The sequence below is a fragment of the Lissotriton helveticus genome, chromosome 9, assembly GCF_964261635.1.
Source record: "Lissotriton helveticus chromosome 9, aLisHel1.1, whole genome shotgun sequence".
Taxonomy (NCBI): Eukaryota; Metazoa; Chordata; class Amphibia; order Caudata; family Salamandridae; genus Lissotriton; species Lissotriton helveticus.
The window spans coordinates 375,079,248-375,104,181 of NC_136070.1; the positions used below are offsets into that span (position 1 = coordinate 375,079,248).

Below are 24,934 nucleotides of genomic sequence, written 5' to 3' on the forward strand. Positions count from 1 at the left end.
GCCCACGTAACCAACAAAGAGTTGGTAATCCACCCGGAACTGGCGTGTGCGATCCAGATAGAACGAAATCGCACGTTTTGGGTCCAGACGGTGGAGCCGCTCTTTCTCTTCTGAGGGATGCGGTGGCGGAAAGAAGGTGGGCAAGGTGATAGACTGCCCGATATGGAAGGGCGTGACAACCTTGGGCAGGAAAGAGGGTCTAGTCCGCAACACAACCTTGTCCGGATAGACAGAAAGGAAAGGGGGTTTGGACGAAAGAGCCTGGAGCTCACTCACTCTCCTGGCAGAGGTGATGGCAACCAGGAAAGCAGTCTTCAGAGTAAGGCGGAGAGGACAGTTGTGAAGTGGCTCAAAGGGTGCGCACATCAGAAAGGTAAGGACAAGGTTCAAGTCCCACTGAGGCATCACAAACGGAACAGGAGGGAACATGTGTGTGATGCCCTTCAGAAAACGAGATACAATAGGGGACTTGAACAAAGAAGGTTGATCAGGCAGCCTTAGAAAGGCTGAAAGGGCAGAAAGGTAGACCTTGATAGTGCCCAGAGCAGAGCCTTTCTGGGCAAGAGAAAGAAGGAAGAGAAGAACCTCCGAAAGAGGGGCAGAGAGAGAATCCACAGCCTTTGCTGTGCACCATGCCACAAATTTGTTCCACCTGCAGGCGTATACCGACTTTGTGGAGGGAGGCCTGGCTGCCAGAATAATGGTACAGACTTCAGGAGGCAAGTCAAATGGCCTCAACTGTCGCCGCTCAATCTCCAAGCATGGAGTTGGAGACTGGACAGGTTCGGGTGGAGGACCGTCCCCTGCTGCTGCGACAGAAGGTCCTCCTGAAGAGGCAGACGAACCGGGGGATCGACTGACATACTGAGTAGCTCGGGATACCAGTACCTTCGTGCCCAGTCCGGAGCCACAAGGATGACTTGGGCCCGGTCGCGTTTGATCTTCTTCAGCACTCTGGGCAGAAGTGGTATAGGCGGAAAGGCGTATAACAGACCGCAACTCCACTCGCGACGAAAGGCGTCTCCGAGCGAGTGCCGCCTTGGAAATTCCAACGCGCAGAACTGATGACATTGCGCGTTCTCTTCTTTGGCGAATAGATCTAACCAAGGCTCTCCCTACTGCTGAAAGAGGCCTTGCACCACGTCCGAGTTCAGACGCCATTCGTGATCCATCATGCACCGGCGGCTGAGTTCGTCCGCCCTGGCGTTCAGAGAACCTGCTAGGTGTTGAACCACCAGGGTCACGCCCTGATGTCCCAGCCACTGCCAAAGGCGCAGTGCCTCTTGGCAGAGGGTCCACGACCCCACCCCGCCCTGATTGTTGCAGTACCACATGGCGGTGGTGTTGTCCGTGAACACCTGCACTACACTCCCCCAGACAGAGGGGAGGAATGCCTTCAGTGCTAGACGAATCGCCCGCAGCTCCAAAAGGTTGATATGGAGCCCGGACTCCACCGGAGACCAGAGGCCTCTGATCTCCGCTTCTCCCATGTGGCCTTCCCAGCCCTGGAGGGACGCGTCTGTCACTACCACGTGCTCCGGTTGGGGAGGGGAGAGGGATCTGCCGCTGACCCAATCGCGGTCCGTGAGCCACCACTGCAGCTGTCTCGCAGTGCCCTCCGAGATCAGGACATGGTCGGACAGGTTGCCCTGATGCTGGGCCCACTGAAACTTCAGGTCCCACTGCAGAGCCCACACCCACCACCTGGCGTGATGCACCAGAAGGATGCAGGAGGCCATCAGCCCCAGAAGCCGCAGCGTCAACCTGACCGAGACCCGGGATAAAGGCTGAAAGAGTGGAATCAGAGCCTGAATATCCCGGACCCGCTGTTCGGGAGGATAAACCCGAAACTGCGCCGAGTCGAGAACCGCTCCGGTAAAGAGGGGCACAGGTGTGACTGAGGCACATTGATGGAAAACCCCAGCTGGTGAGGGAGGTCTGCCGTCGTCTGGAGGTGGCTGACGACTGTCTGGGGCGAGCCCGCCTTCAACAACCAGTTGTCGAGGTAGGGGAAGACTGAAACCCCTAACCTGCGCAGATGAGCTGCGACCATCGCTATCACCTTCGTGAACACCCGTGGGGCGCTGGTAAGGCCGAAGGGGAGCATGGTAAACTGAAAGTGCTCGAGGCCAACCGTGAACCGCAGGTAGCGCCGGTGGGCCGGCAGGACGGGGATGTGGAAATAAGCGTCCTGCAAGTCCAACGCTACCATCCAGTCTCCTGGGTCCAGGGCAGCTAAAACCTGAGCCAGTGTCAGCATTTTGAACTTCTCCTTCAGGAGGAAGCCGTAGATCCAAGATAGGGCGTAGGCCCCCTTTGCCCTTCTTGGGTACCAGAAAGTAGTGGGAGTAGCAACCACACCCTACTTCTGGCTCAGGAACGCGCTCGATGGCCCCCTTGGCCAAGAGGGCCGTAACTTCCTCCTGCAGAAGTCGCAAATGATCCCCCGATACGCGGCATGGCTGGAGGGGTCGCCTCGAAGGGGAGGGAGTAGCCCCTTCGGATGATTTGCCGCACCCACCTGTCCGATGTGACAGTGCGCCAGTGGAGGAGGTGATGGCGAACCCTGCCCCCCACTGACGTCACATGGGCCTGAAAGCACAGACTAGGAGGGTTTTGAGGCAGGTGCTGCGGGGGAAGGTGTGGACTGGCCTCGCCGTTGTCCCCGACCGCCGCCACGGCGGTTTCCACGGCCGCCACTGCGTTGGATAGTAGTCTGCGGTGCCTGGCTGGCAGCACGTGTGGGGGCGCCCCTTCCTTGGCCACGAAAGGTGCAAAAGGCACCCGTTTGATGGCAGGGGCCGAGAGGCCCAAGGACCTGGCCGTAGCCCTGGAGTCCTTACAGCGCTCAAGCGCGTGGTCTGCCTTGTCGACAAAAAGGCGACGGCCATCAAACGGCATGTCCATGAGGGTATTCTGGACATCGGCCGAGAAATTGGCGGACCTCAACCAGGCGTAGCGACGAATCGCCACCGTCATTGCCATCGCCATCGCCCTGCCCAGTGAGTCGGTGGTATCCAGCCCACACCGGATGGAATACTGTGCCGCATTCCGCCCTTCCACAAGGCCCTAGCCGAGTTTAGCCCGTACCTCCATCGGGCATTCTGGTAGCACGTCCGCGACTGTGTCCCACAGGGAGTGGGTGTAGCGGCCCAAGAGGCATGCGGTATTGGAAGACCGCAGTCCCAGACTCAGGGAGGAGAATACCTTCTTGCCGTATTGCTCATACCTCTTGGATTCCCAATCGGGGGGAGCCGTCGGGAAGGCGGTCTGGGAATTTGAAGCCTGGATGACCAGGCTGTCGGGGGTGGGGTGGGTGGACAGGAAACAACGGTCACCCGGGGCCGGGCGGTGGCATCTGGCCACGTTCCTATCTACAGGCGGACCTGTAGCGGGCCTGGACCAAGTGCCCAAAAGAACGTCAGTCAAGGCTTCATTAAACGGCAGCAGAGGCTCAGCCGAGCTTGACTGCCGTTTAAGGACCCCAGTGAGGAGGTTAGTCCTCACGGCCGCGACGGGGAGCTCAAGGCCTAAGGCCTTGGCCGCCCGCGTCAACACCACATTGAAGGTTGCCCCCTCCTCCGTAGCCACGGTAGGAGGTGAGACAAAACCAGTGTCTGGTGAGGTGTCCAGACCACTGGCATCCCCAAGTCCACCTGTCCAGTCCTCCTGGGACTGACACTCCCGTGTCAGAGGGTCCTCAGACCCCTCCTAACACTCCTTATCACCCATCTCCTGATAATCAGGGTTGTCAAATGACGGGCCGGTTCATTGAAGTAAAACTCCCCAAGCGGCGTCGAGAGTAGCGTCCAGCGGCGCCGCTCCGGCGCCGGAACCGGATCGAGGGAGGCATCGGAGACGGCGCCGGAGGTGACACCTGAGGGACCGGCGCCGGTGAGGTCGTCAGGTCAACCGGCGACGACCCGGATCCAGAAGCGGATCCAGCGGGGCCCTGCGGCGCCGTGCCCGAAGGCGCCGGCGGCGTCAGGGCTGAAGCACCCGACCCGCTAGGGGCCCAGACGGGTCCGCTGGGCCCGGAGGCACCGCAGAACCCGCCGGAGGAGAGAGGGACCTCATGGCCAAGAGGAAGCGCTCGATCTCCTCCGGCGTCGCGTGCTGCCCAGGGACCGGAGGGTATGGGGCAGGTCGCGACGCCTGCGACTCCAACGGAGCGGCGTGGGCGGTGTCACCCGAAGCCGCGTCGCGCGAGCGTCGGGGGGGAGTCGGAAGAGCGATGACGTCTCTTCGACTTCTTGTGCTTACCCTGACGACTTCGAACCTGAGGAGTGATGGCGACTCCCGGAGCTATGATGGCTCTGACCCCGCAACCGGTCCCTCGACCTCCATCCGGACTGGGACGTCTCGCGGCGTGGGGTCGACTGCCGGAGCTGGAGCCGCTTGGGGGACCGCTCCCGCTTAGCTTTCGAAGTCAGGGCCCGGCAGTCGGAGCAGGTCTTGTCGTCGTGGTCAACCCCGAGACACCGGCGGTGAGGGTCGTGACCGACATCAGTCGGTCGCAGTCCTCACAGGGTTTAAAACCTGGCATCCCTACCGGCACCGTTCGGAGTCGAAGACTCGAAAAATGATCAAAAGGGATCGTAAAAAGTTTAGTCAAAAAATGACTAAGGTACCACTTTTTCCGGATCTGCGCTGCTGGCGCGGAAAAAAGAATAACTGACGGAGGCGGCGTCTAAGTACTCCGACGACGTCATCACGGCGCCCACGACGCCGCCGACGAACACGGAGCCGCCGCCGACGCCTACCGACGCGCAAGGGTACTGCTACGCAAAAAAATTCCGGATCCAGTCTGACGCCTGAGGATATTCTAAGGTAAGGAATCTAATACCAACCTGTTTCTTTCAGATAGGCTTATTTGATAAGCGCCTAAAGTTATGCCAAATGCTGTGTTTGCTTATGCAAAGACCGGACGGCTTATAGCACAGTAAAAAGAGAGGGAGGAGAGCAGTACTAGTGGTCAAATTGCCAAGTAAATTACAATTTTTAAAAAGGGATGATTGCGCTTTTGATCTAAATTTGTGCCTTTGAGGCGCATAATTGGCAATAGAGAAACACAGCGCTGGCAGAAGATTGATGACGGAAAAAATATGGGGCATTCCCACTTTTTCATTACATTTCTTTTTTTGCAACAACTTAAGCACTGCCCCCAACTCTTCCCACATAAGGCATACTGCAACCACACAGCTCTTACAACTAATCATAGAGGGGCATCTGTAACCCATCAGAACAGCTTAAATTCTATTATGTGAAGCTAGTAGCAGGTGCAAGCTATTATACAAATGCTAGTTAAGAAGACATGAAGCCCACCCACGGGGGCAATTAGCTTACTTTACATTACACACACTCACGTTTCAGGCTCCATCACACATACTGGAGTGCGCTCCTATGGAGAGGCGTGGGGTTCCCAGCGCTACACCCCCTCTGAAAAGACATTCAGGCACTAAATGCTGTCTATTTTACTTCTTTTCATTAGGTACGCCTAGCTTGAGTAGAATGCGGGCGGGCGGTGGGCCTGTGCCAGGGCCCAGGCCACCCCGCGGATAGTTAACATTCCGCAGGAGTTTTCACACAGAACAAAGGGAAAGACAAATGCAGCTTACATTGTTAACAAGGCAGGGTCCCTGCCTTGCATGTTGGGCAAATCCCAATGTAATCAGAGGCCAGCAGGGAGGTAGGAGAGGGTGAGAGGGCGGAAGGTGGAATGGTGGTGTAAACTCAAAGGGGAGGAAGGCGCAATCTCGGGAAGAGACAATGGAGTGATGGAGAGGGACGGGGGGGAGATGAGGGGCATGTGAAGGACATATAATGGAGCGGCATTGGCGATATGAAAGCAGGTAGAACGAGAGCGAAAGACGAGGGGCGAAAGGGAAGGAGAAAAAATGACATGCTCGAAATGAGGGAAAAGAAGACACCGAAGGGTGGAAGGGGACCCAAAAAATGTCAAAAATTAGGAGAGAAAAGACAGAAGAGGAAGCTGTAACAGCATTGCTATTTTGACAGCCTGGCACGAATCTCATCAGTTTTTTTATTTTTTCTATAGTAAAATGATCAGAAACATGGCTAATTATGTCGAGTTGGACATTATAATGAAGAGGATGATTACGATTGGCTCCAACTCAATCTCAGTGAGGCCACTAGATCAACCAAACCTCACTGAAGGCGCTCCGCCTTCGAACAAGAACTACCCATATCAACCAACGGGTTTCTTGAGGAGGTACTTACATGTGTGCGCCTCAATAATTTTACCTTAGTTATGAGCATCAAATAAACAATGCAGACTTAAAGAGCAGCAGAAGTAGTGAGTGGCAATGCGCGCAGACCTTGCAATAAATATGATCCTGGCAAATATGCACACATACGTGCGCCAACAGATGCAAGTGATGTTCACAAACGAAAGAGGTAATGTAAGTATTCAGGGTAAATTAGTAGATAGTCAAGAGTTCAGTTTGTACATCCGAGGCTCAACCCTAAATGGTTATGTTTCCAGGAAACGGCATTCCTTGTGCGGCTGAAGAACCTGATACGGCCTCGCAGGCACACTGCGGCTCATGGAGAGACATGGCGAGGAGGGTGAGAGATCAAAAAACCCAGAGCTGCCTCTGACACCAAAAGGCGAAGAGGGTGTGAGAGCATAGGTCTCTGTACAATATACAGAGGGTTGGAGATTAGAACTCATTGAGAGTCATGAAGAGCATGTGAGATCAGAGCTCAGAGACAAGAAAAGAGTGTGAGACCAGAGCTCGTGTACTGCTTGCATGCACGGAGGAGGGTGGGGGAGCTGCTCCCTTTGAAGTCTGAGGCAGAGGCTCAGACAAATGGTGTGGGAACCGGGCACCTTCAGTGAGGAGGCGTAAAGCTTCTCTAAGAAAGGTTTTTGTTATTTCTCCTTACAGGAAGAAATTATCTCGAAGTAGAGCAGTATTTTCAGCAACCTTCCCGTTCCCAAAATGCAACTGGCATCAAAGTCTAATGAAATCCTGTTTGCGGACACTGGACCCGGTCCAATAAACAAGTTCTGGCATTGCACGGAGGGGGGTGGGGGAGCCGTTCCCTTTGAAGTGTGATGCCGAGGCTCAGACAAATGGTAATGGTGTGCGATGTGCGACGTGGCTGGCGTTGTGCACGCGCCTGGCTCACATGAACTGTACCCGATCCGCAGCAGTTTGGGTAGACTTTTGAAAGCCTCACTATAATCTCAACACAAACAAGCATTGCTAAAGCAATGCTGTAGGTCGAGACCTAAACATGGAAGGGAGACCCACGCCAATGGTGCCAGGTATAACAATGCTTGTATATATTTTTGAGTATTGTCAACAAGGATAGAATCCTAGACTTACTAAGTCATTTTTTAGATTTAAATGCTTTTTGACTCAGTGGTTATTTATCAAATTGAAAACATTTTAGTAAAGGGTGACTCAACACTTTTGATTAATTTAAATTGTGATACATTTTAAATTGATGCCATAAACTTAAAAAACAATGGGTGTTATGAAATTACAGTTATCTTGTTATTTTGTCATTTAACTTCACCTATCAATTCAAATTTAGAAATTAGAATATAGCAATACAATAATTGTTGGATACAGAAAGATGTCTTTACTTTTGCTGCAGATCATTGAAAATTACACGGCTGTTGAGAAGGCAAACTGAAACACATTCTACATTGGAAAATCTTTACTTTACTTTCAGATGAAAAAATCCTCTATCAACATCAAAGTATTTTTCCAGGAACCCATAAAATACAAACAAGAACTGCTAGAGAATATTTATGACAAGCAGCAACAACATTTAATTTACTGCAGTGGCGCCTGGGGGAATTTACATATCTGAAGTATATCACTCACCAAACTAATATGCTTGCTGTAGGAAGTGTAGAGGTGAGAAGTCATCATCTCCACCGTGGTTAGTTTCTGTGTGTGAAGTAGCGAATTAAGCCTGTCCACAATACTTATATCCAATTCACAATATACAGGACTTAAATTAATGTGCAGTTCTGATTTCTGAGGAATAGCACTCAATCTCCCTTGGCTTCCCTAAAATGGTAGGCAGAGTTTAAAAAAACATTTATCGTAGGTGTGACGTGAAAAGAACCAAGACACTTACAAATATATAAGATAACATTTTTGTTAGCCTTACCTGAGGTCCTTTGGTATCTGTATATTTATAATGTAGATGAATGCAGGAGGAAACGTTTGAATCAATTCCTTTCGTGTTAGCAAATTTTAAAAGCTTAAAAAAGCAAACAAATGATTAATTACTCAATAAGCAACCAGATGCTGTCTTACTATATTCTTGAAGGCATTTTTAAACTTTATACCTTAATTATATTTCAAGAAGCAAAGAAAAATAGTCTTTAGACAGTCTCAGCCATCCGAGCACTGATAGTAAATAGGAAGGCAACACAGAATCTGAAGCTGGGACACTTTAATCACCCAAAAATAATGTTAGGAAATGTTTTTTTTTCAATTGATACTATACTCTGTAATGATTTTCTCTGTTTTCCTGAAATAGTTACTCTCTAGAAAAGGGAATCTTAAAATTCATGAACGAAACGTTTTCAAAAAGACATACTGAAAAACAATTTTTCAAACTTGCTGGCTTTGCATCTGTATCTAGGCAGTAAAGTTTGGCAAAGAACAATTAGCTGTCGATCAAGTTTCATGCAAAGAAAACTTGTGCACTAGCCACAAAAAGCCATCCAACCTTAAGGTATTCATCCAATTATGATATGTGGTTGCTCAGAACTCTCATGAATGCAATAAATACATTAACCACATTCTCCTCAGAATGGTGAGGCAGGAGAATGAAAGCAGCCAATGCACAGACTGATTTAAACAGAACTACTACCACTTCAGGCAAAAACGTCGCTTTCACACTCAAAGTCACTTTGCCCTTTGCAAAAAACAACTCCGTGCTACTGGAGAAGTTTTGAAAATAGTATCCTAGATTGTTAGGTTAGACATGCTACTGCAAGAACAAGAAGAAACCTGTTTCAATACTGTGCCATTAGTCACTTTATAAGAAACTCGTTTGGTAGGAGGAGAATTAAAGAGACTGACCAGAAGAGTAATGAAAGGAACATTATCCAACTTGTCAGACATATTATACAGGGTGTTTTCTTAGTGGTGGACGGTAAAATGAGATTCTTTTTAACGAGACAAAGTCTTAGCTATTTAGTTTCAGACTATGTAATGTGAACACTGTTTTAATCACGCTCACAAAATTCAGAAAAAACGACTGAGATTCAACCAGGTGGTGACATAGGGAAGGTATGCAATCCAATACAAGTTATTCAGACATAAAATCTGATTATGTGTAGCGGCTCAAAAAGGTCATACATCTGGGGCCCTTAACATGATGGAGACAACCTGTGCAGGAGTACTTCTTCCATTTTGGCATGTTATTGTGAGGACGTTACGCTGTTTTGAATTGTGATGAAATGGCAGTCATACTACTTGACTTAAGTGATTCATGCACAACTGCTTCACCTTGCATGATACAGTACAAAGCAAAATGCATTGTGAATGAAGACTACCATAAAAACTTCCTTCTAGCAGGGGTAGCATGTTGGTGTGCATGCATTTAAATACTAACGCTTGTGTGCCAAAATCAGAACACCTGGGTACAAAGACTGTTGGATTAAAATGTGTTTTTTTTATTTCTTTTCCTCAAAATTATGTTTTAATAAGCAAGACACTTGTTAACATTTTAATACACACAATTAAAACCCATATTTTCACTGCTCCAGGCAACACCGGGTCCTATTCCGAAATGTAAATGCAAGAGTCTAAATTTACTATAACATCTAGGTGTAAATCTACACTTTTTTTGGGTACTCATCATTTCAGAGTAGATTTACACCTATGTGTAGACATGAAAACAGAAGTGGAGACAGCCGAGAAAGAATTTACAAGTGTAAAGTTACTACTAGTAATTTTTCACAAGTAGGTGAAGATCTCTACTACTTGGATTGAGATCTCCATATGGAAAATATAGGCAAAAATAATAAACCTTATTAGTCATCCAAATAATATTACAAATATTTTAAGGTAAAACAAGATTATAAACCAAATTAAAATAGTTAATATTAACTTAGTACTAATAAAATAAAATGTTATATGTTAAACACAATTACAAACAATCTCACCTTCCCTGGCATTTTAATATTTAATTAATATTTAGTAAATGTAAGTAACAGTTAAAATAATATATTTCAATTTAATTGCAAAATAACATTTTACCACTAAAGGCATATGTACACTCATTTATCTGAGAAGTCATAATAATTTTAGTATTATAACATATTCTATGGGGTGTTATTTTAAGTTCTGGCCTCCATTATTTTTTTGATAGAGTGTTGCAGTACCCGTGAGTGGTCATGTGTGGTGCTAGACTTACTCCAAGGCTGGGATGGATTACACTTGTGACAGTTTTGTGGTTTTTGGGCTGTAGTAGATTTAGAAATGTAGTCTGTGAATAGCAATGGTCTTATTCTTTTGTGGGTGGATGTCTGTATAAGCACTTCTCTCGCTAAACCCCTCCATACCGCTTATAAACCCCTCCTGTTTAGTAGTTATTATTCCCTATTTCCCAGGCACTCCCCATATCCCTCCCACATTTACTACTGAATAGTAAACTGATATGTTTTAAGATCTCCCCATAGAACAGACAAAAGATGTGGAGTTGGAGATTTGCAGCAATAGGTTTGTGAACTGCATTTTGAAGTAAAGAGTACTACTATAGTACTCATTTACGTAATAAAAAATGCAGTTTGTGAATCAGGCCCACTTTGTGGGGCGCTTATGACGGAATACCTGCGAGCTGGAGCAGCACCCCCGAGTCTGATAGTAAGGTTAGAACCCAAAATCTTCCTGGAGGATAAGCAATTCCGTGTAGATTGGAGCTTTATATCAAACAAATGCACGAGGGATTGGCTTATTTTAATTATCAATACTGCTAAAAGACTGAGTGAGGATTTACTTAAAGAAATCCTCGAGTTAGAGGATAGTACAAAGAATAATTCAGCACTGACAGACGCTAAAGAGCAGCTGGATAGGATTCAAAGTGAATTGGCAGACTAAAAGACTTACATGGTGAACCAAAAAATAAGGGGTCTGAAAAAGAATCTGGATCGGTTCTCACACTCCTGGGCATTTCCATACACTGAGGACAAATACTACGACACACCAGTAGACCAATTCAGACAGCCGAATTTTCAAAGGAGGGGTCAATACCCTCAACGTGGTGGAAATAGACAGCAAAGAGGGACACCAAATAATTGGGTGTTCGATAACACAAGCAGTGAGGAGGAGGACACATCCACTCATCCTGCTCCTTTGAATACAAATAGAGTCAATTTCACACCAGATACAAGATCAGACGAAGATTTAGGAGCCCTATTGAGGTCTTTTTTAGGACAGAATCAGAGAGGAACACGGGGGGAGGGGTCCAGGCACTGAGAGGCAGAGGAAGGGGCAGAGCACACTTTCAGCCCACATGGCAACAGCACTCCCCACGGATAACTCGCAGCAGAGGCCGAAGTTTCCAATCATGAGCCATGGTGAAAAGAGTACGATACCGAGTGACATTGTGGTAAATTTATCTAGCCACATATTGACATCAGCTGAAGTGCAGGTTTTAAACAAGGGACTGGGATTTGTTCCCACACCACGACATGACTCGATCACTTGTAGAACAGAACTGCAGGACATGATAAGAAAGATCAAACTCCACAAGTTTTTCTCAGATAAAGAAAGGGTCAATCCATCGTTATTCAGTACGAATCTCCATCGCCCCTATAACTTCTGTCCCCCCGCTGCTTCTCTGGGCCAAGAGGTCGCTGTATTCGAACAGAGAGTGCTCCATGATATTGCTACCTTGGAACAAGCACCACAACAACACCATAGATGCAATATGAGCAAACAGGACTGGAAAGCCGTTAAATCTTTACAAGATAATGTGCTTTTAACTATTAAACAAGCCGACAAATCAATCACCGCATTTGTGGTGCGGTTGTCGTGCTTAATACATGTGACTACGAGGCAGAAGTATTAAGACTACTAGGTGTGCGCACTAATTACCATCCCCTGGCTAGGGATCCCACGCCTGAATTGCTGAAGACTGTCACGAGAATGGTGGCAGATGCACTAGAAAAGAAGTGGATAACATCAAAAGAGGCGGACTTTATTGTCAACAAAAAGCCACGCACCCCGGCATTTTACATCTTGCAGAAGATCCACAAGCCTCAACGCCCGCCCCCCAGACGTCCGATAGTTTCAGGCATCCAGTCTGTGTTGGAGCCATTATCCCAATTAGCTGACTTCTTTCTCCGAGAGGCAGTGATAACACAGGAGCCTTACGTGCAGGATACTACTGAGATTCTGAATATCCTTGATGGAGTTCAATTTGATCCTGATTCTGATTCCCAGCTACTAGTGACTATTGACATCGAATCATTGTACACTAGTATCCCCCAGGATGCCACGCTGGTGGCAGCAGCACTGGCCCTGGGGGAGCTAGAATGGTTCTACGATACCCCTGCCACCTTTGTCATGCAGTGCATAGAACTTGCATTGACAAGGAATTACTTTGAGTATAAAAACCAGGTGTACCTTCAAGTGTCTGGGACATCCATGGGGGCCACATTTGTCCCAAGTTTGGTCTGCATTTATGTGGGCCAATTTGAGGCGGGTGTGGTCCTCCATCAGAGTAATCCTTTCAGGGGTCATATATCCCTGTGGCGGAGATATATTGACGACGTCCTCTGTATCTGGACAGGTACAGAGGACCTTCTTTTAAGCTTTCTGTCATGGCTCAACCAGGCGGACGATTGCTTAAAGTTTACTTGGTCGATCAGTAAAACATCGGCTGTATACCTTGATGTTGACATCACGGCAGTTGATCATAGACTGGCCACGACTGTGCACCACAAAAAGACTGATAAAAATTCCCTGCTTCATTATCAATATTTCCACCCACGAGCCTTGCGGGATAATCTCCCTGTAGGGCAGTTTTTGCGCTATCGGCGCAATTGCTCCACAACTGAAGTGTTCATGGAACAATCTGAAGATCTTGTGAATAAACTCACAGAAAGGGCCTATCCGATGAAGGTGGTGCAGCAAGCTCGTAAGCGAGCACTGAACACGCCCCGCGAGGCTCTCTTCGAAAGGAACAGGAAGGCGAAACAGGAATGCATACCGGTTGTCACGACGTTCGATCCTCTGTCCACTAAATTAAGACAAATTGTGAGGAAACACTGGTCTATTCTTGATACCAGTACTAATAAGATGCCACCCCCACGTTTTGCCTTTAAGAGAGCAACAAATCTTAAGGATAAGTTGGTACATACCCGTACACTCAGTGCCCCGTATGTCGATACCTTGCCAGCGTGTGCAGTTTGACAAAAACCACGAAGGCTGTTACCCTGAGAGGAGGGAGAACCTGGCATCTTACCAGGTTCAGTAATTGTAATACAGTGAACGTGATTTACAGATTAACATGTAAATGTGGACTCCATTACATTGGACTCACATCAAGAAAGGTGAAAGTCCGAATACAGGAACATCTCAGTACCATAAAAGCTAAAAAACTGACCACACGATTGGTACAACACTTCAATGAGATGGGACATGACCCAAAAGATCTGCAATGGGTGGTGTTGGAGAGGGTGGTCTGTGACAGTCACAACGCTGAAAGCATTTTAGCTAGAAAAGAAGCTTGGTGGATCTACCAGGAACAGGTTGACCGAGAGGGATTGAATGATTCCATTGAGTGGAATAAGATTAGTAAACGCTGAATTGGGCACTATAGCAGTGTCAGTTCGTCATCTCCAGGTGACAGTATGATAAGTTTGTTCCTTCCGGTTATGTGGAACTAAATCGGCGCCAATATTGAAAGAGTGTTTATAAATATACACGGCAAGAACACACCGGTATGACATTAGACACATAAAAAGTGCGACTTTGAGAGGAGTATGCAGAGAAGAACATGATCCATACTGTAATATATGGGGTTTGATGGAGCTTACTAGATATCTCCGGGATTACCCTACTAGAGCTTGATGTAGGACAGTGGCGTGTCACTTCATCGGGATGCACGATTGCACGATCTATGCGTGTTAGTTACCATTCCGGGGTTGCCACAATACGCAACAAAAAGAACTAAACTATTAGTAGATTGGTCTCTTCCAAACTAATGGCGGAATCAGGGAAGTTCACACAAAATATTACATAGGTAGCTACATGAAATTTCACTATTAGGGTCCACTTTAAGATGGCCGCCACTTTTACCCAAGTTTCGGAATGTTGTTGACATCACGTGACGTTCCGTGTTAGGCGGCGGGGGCAGGACAATAAATGAGTTAAACCTCCGGCTGGAGGATTGACGGAAGCGGCTGATTCAACGAGTTGCCGGTGAATCGGCGGGGGTAAGCGGTCCAGGCTGAGTCGGTAAGAGTATCGGGTATAATAAGTACCCGGGTGGAATTAGAGAGGACTAGGCCGCCCGTGGGTTTACTCCCGGCAAATGGTCTTACATGCGGGAGTTGCCGACGACGCGTTTTACGCGGAGCTGATGAGGTACGTGAAGTGTGCTCCAGGGCGAGATGTTTAAATGATGTTGAGGAAAGCTGACACAGGGTAGTTTTGGTAGGGGAGACTACTGGGTAGTGACTCACCTTGTGTGTATGTGTTTGTGCATAGCATATCTTTACAGAAGACCTGACGGGTGTTGGTTCTCTCAGGGACACGTGATATATTGACACATATGTCCACAGCGCAAGGTTAGCAGGTATGCAGTAACGACGCAACCTCAAGGCGATTATGTTTTAAATGATCTAAGCGCCACAACACTTTTATGGTACCTGATCCAGCCTGTTGGCACACGAGGGTCTAGAGCAATTGGCTCATCAGTATATGAATTTTTGTCATTTTTACCATCACAGGTGTGATTAACAAATAAGTGGAAATAAGAGCGGATAACCCCTGTTGGCCCTGAAGAAGTTGCACAAAATAGAGCAACGAAACATGTTGGCGACAATGAATGACACTAGATGCGGCTCAGTGTGAATCGGTTTTAATTTGGAGAGCTCGCAGCCCAGAATAAAATTAGGAGTGGCCAGTTAGCTCTTCAATTTTAATTGGTGAGAATCACTTTCCTTTTCTCACTGGGGTTTTTTTTTGGTGTATGTGTACACACAATAGTGAGTGCTGTTCTACGTGGCCTGCTATTACACGAATAACCAGTACCCTATCTGGTTGATGTGAAGAAAAAGCACTGTTGTATGGTGTTTTGTCTTTTTCTTGTTTCTGTCTTTTCTTTCCACTATAACAAGAGTGAGCCACCTATGATGATAAGTGGGTATACTGGCAACTGTTAACCAGAAACTCCAATGGCGGTTCTACCGTGAGGGGCTCACTCTCTTTCTCCACATTTTTTCAGTGGTTGGCTGATGGTATCTTGACATTTTATTTCTACCTTGGATGTACATTGATAATGATTGACACTGGGACAGAAATGAATAGCCTATAAGTATAAGGCGCTTGGTAGTGAAAATTTGCACACACCTCTACATCTTCTGTTTTTTAATAGAGAGGGAAACAGTGTCTTGAAGGAGAGGCCATAATTTGTATATTCCACTTTGTGCAACACAAATATTTTTCAACATTCATTATACAAATGTTATAACTAGGCTACCCTGTTTTAAGGTTTTAACATATAACTGATAATTCTCCACTAAAAGGTCCACAGCTTTCATCGGTGTAAACATATAAACACCACCACAACTAAAAACTAAAATGCCAATTAAATAAAAGAAACTGAGATATAATGAGTCTTTTTATTTCTTACTTAAGGGACCAGCACAATGTAACACGGTTATGCAAGGTAGCAGCAAGAAAGACTGGTCTAAGAATATTCTGCTTGTGTTTTGGTATTTAAGGATGTCACTAAAATATTGGTTCTTTTTCTTTTTTCCAGTTTTGTGTGCTTGGATTAAAGGTACAGGGTTTAGAAGTATTTTTAGGTTTGATCTAAAAGCCTACTCTGTAGAAAATCTGGAAACATTAAATCACATTTGATCTTTTAGCAGTGTTTAATTATTTCACTCATTGGTGCGATGGCTGGCTCATAAGAATCTTTGCCAATATGTACTATAATATTTACCCACAGACGCGCAATGAGTAAAACCCTTTGGTACATCAGCCTCCTTTTCTAACAAGTCAGTATTGATAGCAGGTGAACCGCCCAACACCACAAACATTAAAAATGTGAGTTCCAAGGTAAAGTGACAAGTACCTGTGAAAAGAGTGCTGTCACCATGCACATGGGATAGTGGTGGAAAGATGGTTTTCCACATACCAGCAACATTTGTAGCAGCAAGGTGCCCCATTGTTATATCAGATACCTTTGGCTAACCTTGGCTTATAATCCAACTGCACTTTACTGCTGGAGTTTCTGAGCCCATAGTTACAATGTTAACAGCAAAATACCAAGTCCCAGAATACAATGTCATGTCTGTGATAAAGTCAAAACTGATTTAAAGTGACACAGTTTAAGTCGACCCAACTGGGTTTTCACACTCACTATTCTTCATGCCAACAGAAGCCCCACCCACTCCAGGACCTACTAAATGTAGGCCACAGCAAGACTGGAAAGAGGGTGTGCCAAAAGCACGCTAAAGACAAGCATGTCTGTGCCTGGACCACACTCAGCGCCACGACCCCTGGCCCTACCGCCCCTGAAGATACACCTTTGCCGAGTTCTACACATTTGATGCCGCATCAAACACTGCCACCGTGCCGACCCACACTCCATGGTAGGACCTTTCACCTGCACCCACTGCCACTTCACTTGCCACTGCACACACACCAGTCCACCGACCAGCCCTACCCCAAACACACCACCGACACTACCTTAACAAAAACACCAACTCGCATGCATCCTTCTCAAAACAAGCTCACTATGCAAGCATTGCACTGAATTATGGGTCCTCATCCCCACCTGACAAAGTATTCCTTATTGAGACCTGGCTCCACCACACATTCGCCCCAGACATTGCCACAGAGATCCCCGAGAGAAATAAAATCACTCACTAGGATAGCACCAACAAGCCGGGAGGAGGCACAACCATCGTCCAAAAAGAGACCAAACAAAGTGGCACCACCAACAACCACACCACCACCCCCGTGGAACATCTCAACTTCAAGCTCCAAACGGTCAAGACAGCCATCAGAGGCACCTTTGCATACCGACCCCCAGGCTCGCGCTCCACCTTCTACAACACCATTGCAGACTTTATTGAACCCCCTAGCCTTCGACTCCAAGGACTACATCTTCCTCAGCGACCTAAATTTCCACATCAATGACCTCAATGACAAAAACACAGCACAACTCAACAGTATGAGCAGCCTCAGATTGACCCAGATCGTCCATGACCCTACACACACCACAGGACACACGCTGGACCAATTTTCAACTCCAGCAACCGCATCAAATACAGCCAGCTCACAAAACTCACATTGACCAATTACTCCATCGGCCACATCAGCAGCCCCTGCATCGCCACCCCCAAGATGATCAACGCCCCCAACAGGATGTGGAAGAAAATCTCAGAGACCAGCTGGGCGAACACCCTCAACACCTCCGACCCTGCTACCGACAGAAAACCTCAAACAGGGACTGAAAAACTTCAGCGCCTGGATCACCAATTGCCCAGACAGCATCGTCCCCATCAAGAGCAACTTCCAGAGCAAATCCTCTTAAAAGGCCAGCTGGTACACCCAAGAACTCAGAACAGCTAAGCGAGACCGCAAACAGTTAGAGAGGAGATGGCACACCAACAGGAGCTGTATGACAACCTCTTCCCACTTCTTCCACAACAAGATCACAACCCTATGCAGAGACTTTGAACCCCAACCCACACCTATGGACTTCCTCAACAGATACAACCACCACAGTAACTGACCTGAACCACACACTGACCACCTGGAACATCCTCTCAACCCATGACACGACATGCACCATGAAATTAATCAAATCGGAGCTCCCACAGATCCAAGCCCACACCACGTCTTCAACCTCGGAAATCAAAGGATCAGCCGGAAACTCGCCTCCTACTCAACACCTCTATCATCACTGCAACATTTCCCAATGCCTGGAAACACGCCAAAGTCAGACCACTACTCAAAAAACCCTCCAACGACCCCAGCGAACTCAAAACCAACCGGCCAATCTTCCTGCTTCCATTCCCAGCAAAGGTACTGTCAAACCAGAACACCCCTGGAGCAGAACAAGCTACTTGACGCCTCCCAATCCGGCTTCCGCAGCAATCACAGCACCAAAACCACCCTGATCGCAGCCAATGATGACATCCAAACCCTACTCGATCGAGGAGAAACAGCAGCTTTGATCCTCCTCAACCTCTCTGCAGCCTTCGACACCATTTCCCACGACAAACTGATCAAAAAACACCACCACATAGGCATCCAAGGGGGCACGATCAGATGGATCACCTCCTTCCTCACCGTAAGAACCCAGAGGATCCTCCTCCCACCTTTCACCTATGAACCAAAGGAGATCACTTACGGTGTCCCCCAGTGCTCATCCCTTAGCCCCATTCACTTTAATGCATATATGACCTCTCTGGTCAACATTGTCTGATCCCACAGTCTCAACATAATATCCTAAGCAGAGGACACTCAAGTCATCCTCTCACTCACAGAAGACCCCACCAACACCAGAACTAATTTCCACAAACGCCACTGACTGGATGAAGAACAACTGCCTGTAGCTGAACACGGACAAGTCGGAAGTATTGATCTTAGGCAACAGCAGCAAAACATGGAACAACTCCTGGTGGCCATCAGACCCAGGACCCACACCAACTCCCTCCAACCATGCAAGAAACCTCGACATCATCATTGACAAGAAGCTCACCGTGAAATCACAGATCAACGCCGTCTCTTCTGCCTGCTTCCTTACTCTGCACATTCTACGTAGGATCTTCAAGTGACTACCCCTACCCATGAGACAAGCCCTCATCACCAGCCGACTGGACTAAGGCAATGCCCTCTACATAGGTATTACTGCACACCTTCTACAGAGACTTCAGACCCTACACAATGCCACAGCCACACTCAACCTTGGCCTTCCCCGACGAAGCCACATCACGCACCACCTCAGGAAACCCCCACTGGCTACCGTCCAGAAGGCATGCCAATTCAAGTTACTGACCCACGCACACAAGGCTCTACACAACCAAGGACCTGACTACATTAACCACAGCCTGAAGGGAGCGTGGCTGACTGCCGAGCATGGCGGCCACCATTTAACTGAGCGCCGTGCCGGGCTCTAACATCCTGACATTCCACCCTCACATGACGCATGGTGGGACTCCTGGTGAGGTGCCCTGGAACAGCTGGGCAACGCGGATGATCGGACCTGCGTCCCGGCCCGCTACCGCCCGTATCTAGCAACCTCCGGGGCCTGTGAGCCGGCGGGGAAAAGGCAAGGAGCCCAGAATCGAGGGCACGCAGTGCCGCCCTACAGCTGGTGCTGACTGCGGATCTGCCGAGAGGACGGGCCGGAGGACACTGCCGACGGGTCGCGAGGAGAAAGACCCGATTGCTGCGCACCCTAAGGAACGGGGTGAGCCGGCGAGCGCACCCGCGTCCTGGAGGTGGGCCTCGGGGCAGCAACTGCGCGAGGCCCGGGGATGTGCTGTGGCCTGTGGTTGGTGTCGTGAAGCCGACCTTGTGCTGTGACTGGACCCGCTCATAGGACAGTGCGCAATGCTGGGAGAGGCGCACGACGGTACACTAACTGTAAGCGCAACCCTGGGGCCGTATTTCAGGTGGGAGAGGCCAGTGTGATTGCTGCGATATTTTGCTGGCGGAGGGCTTACTAAATAGAGAACCTAGGCTATGAGGAGAGTTGGCTGACCCTGCTGCGGCGGTGTGGAGGGGGGGGCGAGACACTGAATACACCTTGGAGTACTGGGCACCCCAACCTTGTGCGGTGACCGGACCCAATCATAGGACAGTGCGCAGTATCGGGAGAGGTGCATGAAGGAACACTAACGGCGAGTGCAGCCCTGGGGCCGTATTTCTGGCAGGAAAGGTCATTGTGATTGCTAGCACTGGAGTGCTGGAAGCCCCCAAGAAATTAACTGTGGCGGGTGCGAGATACCTAGGTGGCTGACTGGTCCCACGGTGCCCATTTCTGCGGAGGGCCACAGCCTGTGACAGTGCGGACGCTGCCTGCTTGTCTTGTCTGGGCGGCTGTGGTCGACAGTGCGTCTCCTCGGTGAGATCGCGGCTGGTGGCCTGTTGCTGGGGTGGCCCCCCTCCACCCTCCAGGGGCACGACGAAGAGGCACATTACTCTGCTGACAGGGTTGAGACAATGGTGATGGGCCGTGTTAAAGAAAACAACAGGACACTGGACCCAGTGTGGACCACGGGTTGGACGTGCAGACACCAGCGAAGCGTCCCAGTTGCAGACCACCCACTGCAGAGGCAGTGCCCATGGACAAACTGGATCTTATCCTTCAGGAGGTAAGGGACTCCAGGAAGAACATCGAACAGCAAATTGGTGCCTTGATGACTGTTTTCACATTGCTTAAAGCGGACCATGCCAGATTAGCTGATAAAGTGAAGGATCACACTATGACACTTTCGGAACTGTCTCCACGGCAGGCCCAGAACATATCTCTTATACAGCAGCTCCAGAAACAAGTAAATACCCTGATGGACCGAGTCTAAGACACGGAATGAAGGACAAGACAGAATAATGTACGTGTAACTGGCCTGCCAGAACGTTGCGAAGTGACAGATTCAGCCCGCTACATGGAGCAATGGTTCCGCGATCATGTCACGTCGGAGGGCCTCTCCGCCCAATACTGCGTGGAGCGAGCGCATAGGATACCTACAGGTCAACCAAGACTGGGAGCCCCTCCGAGGCCTCTTATCGTTCGCCTACTAAATTATAGGGACCGTGATATGCTATTGCAAAGAGCGAGAGAACTGAAGCAGATACATTTTGAGAATAGCAGTATATCGCTCTATCCAGACTACACACTTATGGTACAGAGGCAACGCTCCTCCTTCATGGCAGTTAAAAGGAAACAGAGATCTCAACCTAAAATATGCGCTTCTCCATTGGCCCCCCTGAAAATTATCTATAAACGCAAAACGCACTTTTTCGAGAGCCCGGAAGACGCTGAAGAATGGTTGGAGGTGACAGACCCCACAGTGGCTGGAGACGACGCCTCCCAGGGCACGCAGCATAGCTCCAGCTGAACGTACCTCACCGGTACAAGTCGGAATAGGCGGATCCGTGAGATCTCTAGACGTAACAACCCGACGTCACAGCAACAGCAACAGGACAAGAAACAGGCACTTCTAGCAGCTGCTGCGTTTCGAGAGACTGCATTATTCGAGGACTCAGTCTCTTCAGAGGATGAACTGCACAGGTTAGACTCCAAAGGAAGTGTAGCCCTGTTTCCCACCGTGACTCCGCAGACGGCGGGTGGATTGTTTGGCTGACAGCCATGAGGACACTCTAATATAATGACTTGCTTCTACCTTTGGCACAATATCCTTTTTATTGAATTATATTGCAGCGATGTGTGCATACATGTTTATTTGAGCCCAAGCTCTGGCTCGGACTAGGCCTCACGGAGCACTGGAGTGCGACTTGCACCCCGTGTGCGGCGTTAGCGATGTCCCCCGAACTGCAAATGCTGTTGTTGTACTGGGAATAGTTTTGTTTGCCATGTTTGGCTACATGGTCCGGTATAGTTTTTTGACCGGACCGAGAATTGGGTTTTTGGGGGAGGGGTAAAGTCCTATTTACTGGTTTATTATGACGTGGCCCACTACTCACACATATAAGACACGACCTGACCACAGGATCTCTTTACGACTCCAATGCATACACTCAGCCAATATAACATAATCACATGGAATGAGAGAGGTATGGGTTTGATACAGAAACGCCATATAATACATGCCCAATTGCAAAGGCGTAAAGCACACATAGTATATTTGCAAGAAACTCATCTGTTAGAGCAGGAGACAGTGAGGCTCCGCAAAAAATGGAGGGGGCAGGTTTTCTCTACTAATTACTCTGAGTATGTCCGTGGGGTCACAGTATGGATCAGACATGGTGTGCCCTTTACAGCCCTGGAACAGCGAGTGGACAAACAGGGACGATATGTCCTCCTGAGGGGGTCCCTGGATGGTCAACAAGTTGTATTGGGCAGCACATATGCGCCGAATACAGAGCAGGAGGGCTTCCTAACCACCTTGAACCTAGCACTGACTGGATGGGAGATGCACCCCTGGATTATCGGCGTGGATTGTAACACAATCATGGATGTTGCTCTAGACAGATCCCACCCCCCTTTGAATGGTGCAGGCATAATTAGGCAGGCGAAGGCACTCTGTAACTGGGCGGAGGGCTGGGCATTGTGCGATGTGTGGAGACTGCGCCACCCAACACATAGGGAATATTCGTTTTACTCCCCGGTCCATATGCTACAAACTAGGATAGATAGAATCTACAGCTCAAATATGATTGCTATGCAGGTCACACATGGTACGTATTTAGCAAAAACCTTCTCCGATCATAACCCATTAGAGATAACTGTCACATGGGGTAAGATACCCACTCCGGTCCCTACGTGGAGGCTCAGACCACAGTTGCTGGAGGACGCAGTAGTCCGTACTGCTATAGCTGACACTATCACACAGTATTTTGCCCAAAATAGTAACTCAGCTTCTAATGGCTTAATTGAATGGGACGCTTTTAAGGCGGTCATACGTGGGAGGGCCAGAAGCGTGACAGTGGGAGCTAGGCAGGAGGTACACAAGGCCCTTATGGAAATAGAACGACAGATGGACGGGTTTGAACAGGAGGCCGCACATGATAGAGAGAAACAGGCGACACTCCAGGAAGCCCGCATTAAACACGCGGAATTGTTAGAATCCCTACGTGTCATAGACGACCAACACTACACACAGAGATGCCACTCCGAGGCAAACAAATCAGGGGCACTGCTAGCCAAATTGCTGCGTGATGATCCCCCGACAGTTGTGATCAACGAAATTACTACCATGACAGGTGACAGGGCGCATATCCAAAATGACATTAATGCGTCCTTCTGCTAATACTTCGCTGCGTTGTATGGCAGACCTACAGAGAGTGGGGACATGGGAATCAACTACTTTCTCCATGCACTACCATTCCCACAACCGACCGCAGCAGCCCTGAAAGACCTATCAGGCCCCATTACAAAATCAGAAATTAAGATGGCTATTAAAGGGCTTCCCCGTAATATATCCCCTGGACTAGACGGGTTACCTGCAGAATTTTATGACATATACATAGACTCTCTACTGCCACAATGGAAACCCTATATAACACGGCACTGGCGGAGGGGACACTGCTACTTACTACGGCACAGGCGCTGGTGGTCTCTCTTCCGAAACCGGGACGGGACCCCACCGATATGGCAGGCTACCGCCCATTATCGTTATTAGCCACAGAATATAAAATTCTTAGGAAGGTACTGGCAAATAGGCTCCTGCCTCTCCTGAATAAGTTGATCCTTATTGATCAAACCGGCTTTCTGCCGGATCGGAGCATGTCACTGAATGCCAGGAGACTGCATATCACTAGACCTACGCCAGGCGTTTGATAGGGTCAATTGGGAGTACATGTTCAAGGCACTAGCAAGATTTGGGCTGCCGGATGATTTTCTTAAGTGGCTCCGGCTCTAATATGCTGCCCCTACTGCCCGAGTTCGCACTGGGGACATATATCAGCTATTCTATATTCAGGGGGACGAGACAAGGATGCCCACTCTCACTGCTTCTGTTTGTATTGGCACTGGAACCCTTGGCACTAAAACTGCGCACAGACGCCCAAGCGGTGGGCATCCCGATCGGGCCCAACACACATCTCTTCTCTGCCTATGCAGACAACATTATTCTATATATTAAGGACCTTGAGTCGGATTTAGCCCCTCTACCTGGGATATTTGCTGCATTTGAACGCATATCAGGCCTGGCCATTAACTCATCGAAGTCGCATGCCTTTTTCTTTCAGGAGCAGGCCATGCCCACGAACATCCTGTTCGGGCCTACAACTATACAGGTGGCCCCGCAAACATTTAAGTATTTGGGTATCCAAGTATACCAGACACCCGCCGATATGTTAGACGGTAACCTACACCACGCAATTAGAGCCCTGCGCTCTAGTATTGCCTTCTGGACCACATTACCGCTATCGGTAATGGGAAGATTGGCCATTGCCAAAATGGTGGTCCTCCCGCGCCTACTCTACTATTTTACGATCCTCCCAGTGTTGCTCCCACAGTCCACTTTAAAATTACTAAACACCATGCTCATTGACCTTATCTGGGGGCCTGGCAGGAGGATAAGCCTAAAAAAACTACAGTGGTACGGACGAAGGAGGGTTATGAGTACCAGAACTCAGAGCATACTACTTGCTTGCCAATTGCAGCGGTTGTCCTTTTGGACGGCCGGGTGTAATTTACAGGAAATAGGTTACACCGAGCGCGATATTGCAAGAGGAGTTTTGCATACACTATTGTTGCCACGCTGCAAACTCCCCCGGCATCTTCCCCCTCTGCTATACACGGCGGTGCAGTGCTGGAAGGCGGCACTCCAATATACAGGTCCTCACCCTGCTTATGCTGGCAACATCCCGCTGTTGGGCATAACGTTGGTGACTGGATGTATAACGACGCACACTCTCGCTCCCTGGCTTGAGGCAGGGGTTAACACGATAGTGGACTTGTTCCATGAACGACAGCTAATGGATCACTGTAACTTTTTTAGAGAGACAGGGGCGCCAGATCACTTGTATATATTACATGCAGCGCTAGTACAATA

The 24,934-nt window shown here is 48.5% G+C and overlaps 1 protein-coding gene across 1 annotated transcript in view; it reads right to left on the bottom strand.

Moving 5' to 3' along the window:
• ATG2B (autophagy related 2B) overlaps positions 1-24,934 on the bottom strand; it is a 1,105,913-nt gene that overhangs the window by 857,577 nt on the left and 223,402 nt on the right. Inside the window, exons 13-14 of the mRNA XM_078660122.1 lie at positions 8,155-8,247; positions 7,863-8,051 (exon numbers count right to left, since the gene is read on the bottom strand). Coding sequence (XP_078516248.1) covers positions 7,863-8,051; positions 8,155-8,247 — 282 coding nt within the window. The remainder of the gene's footprint in view (positions 1-7,862; positions 8,052-8,154; positions 8,248-24,934) is intronic.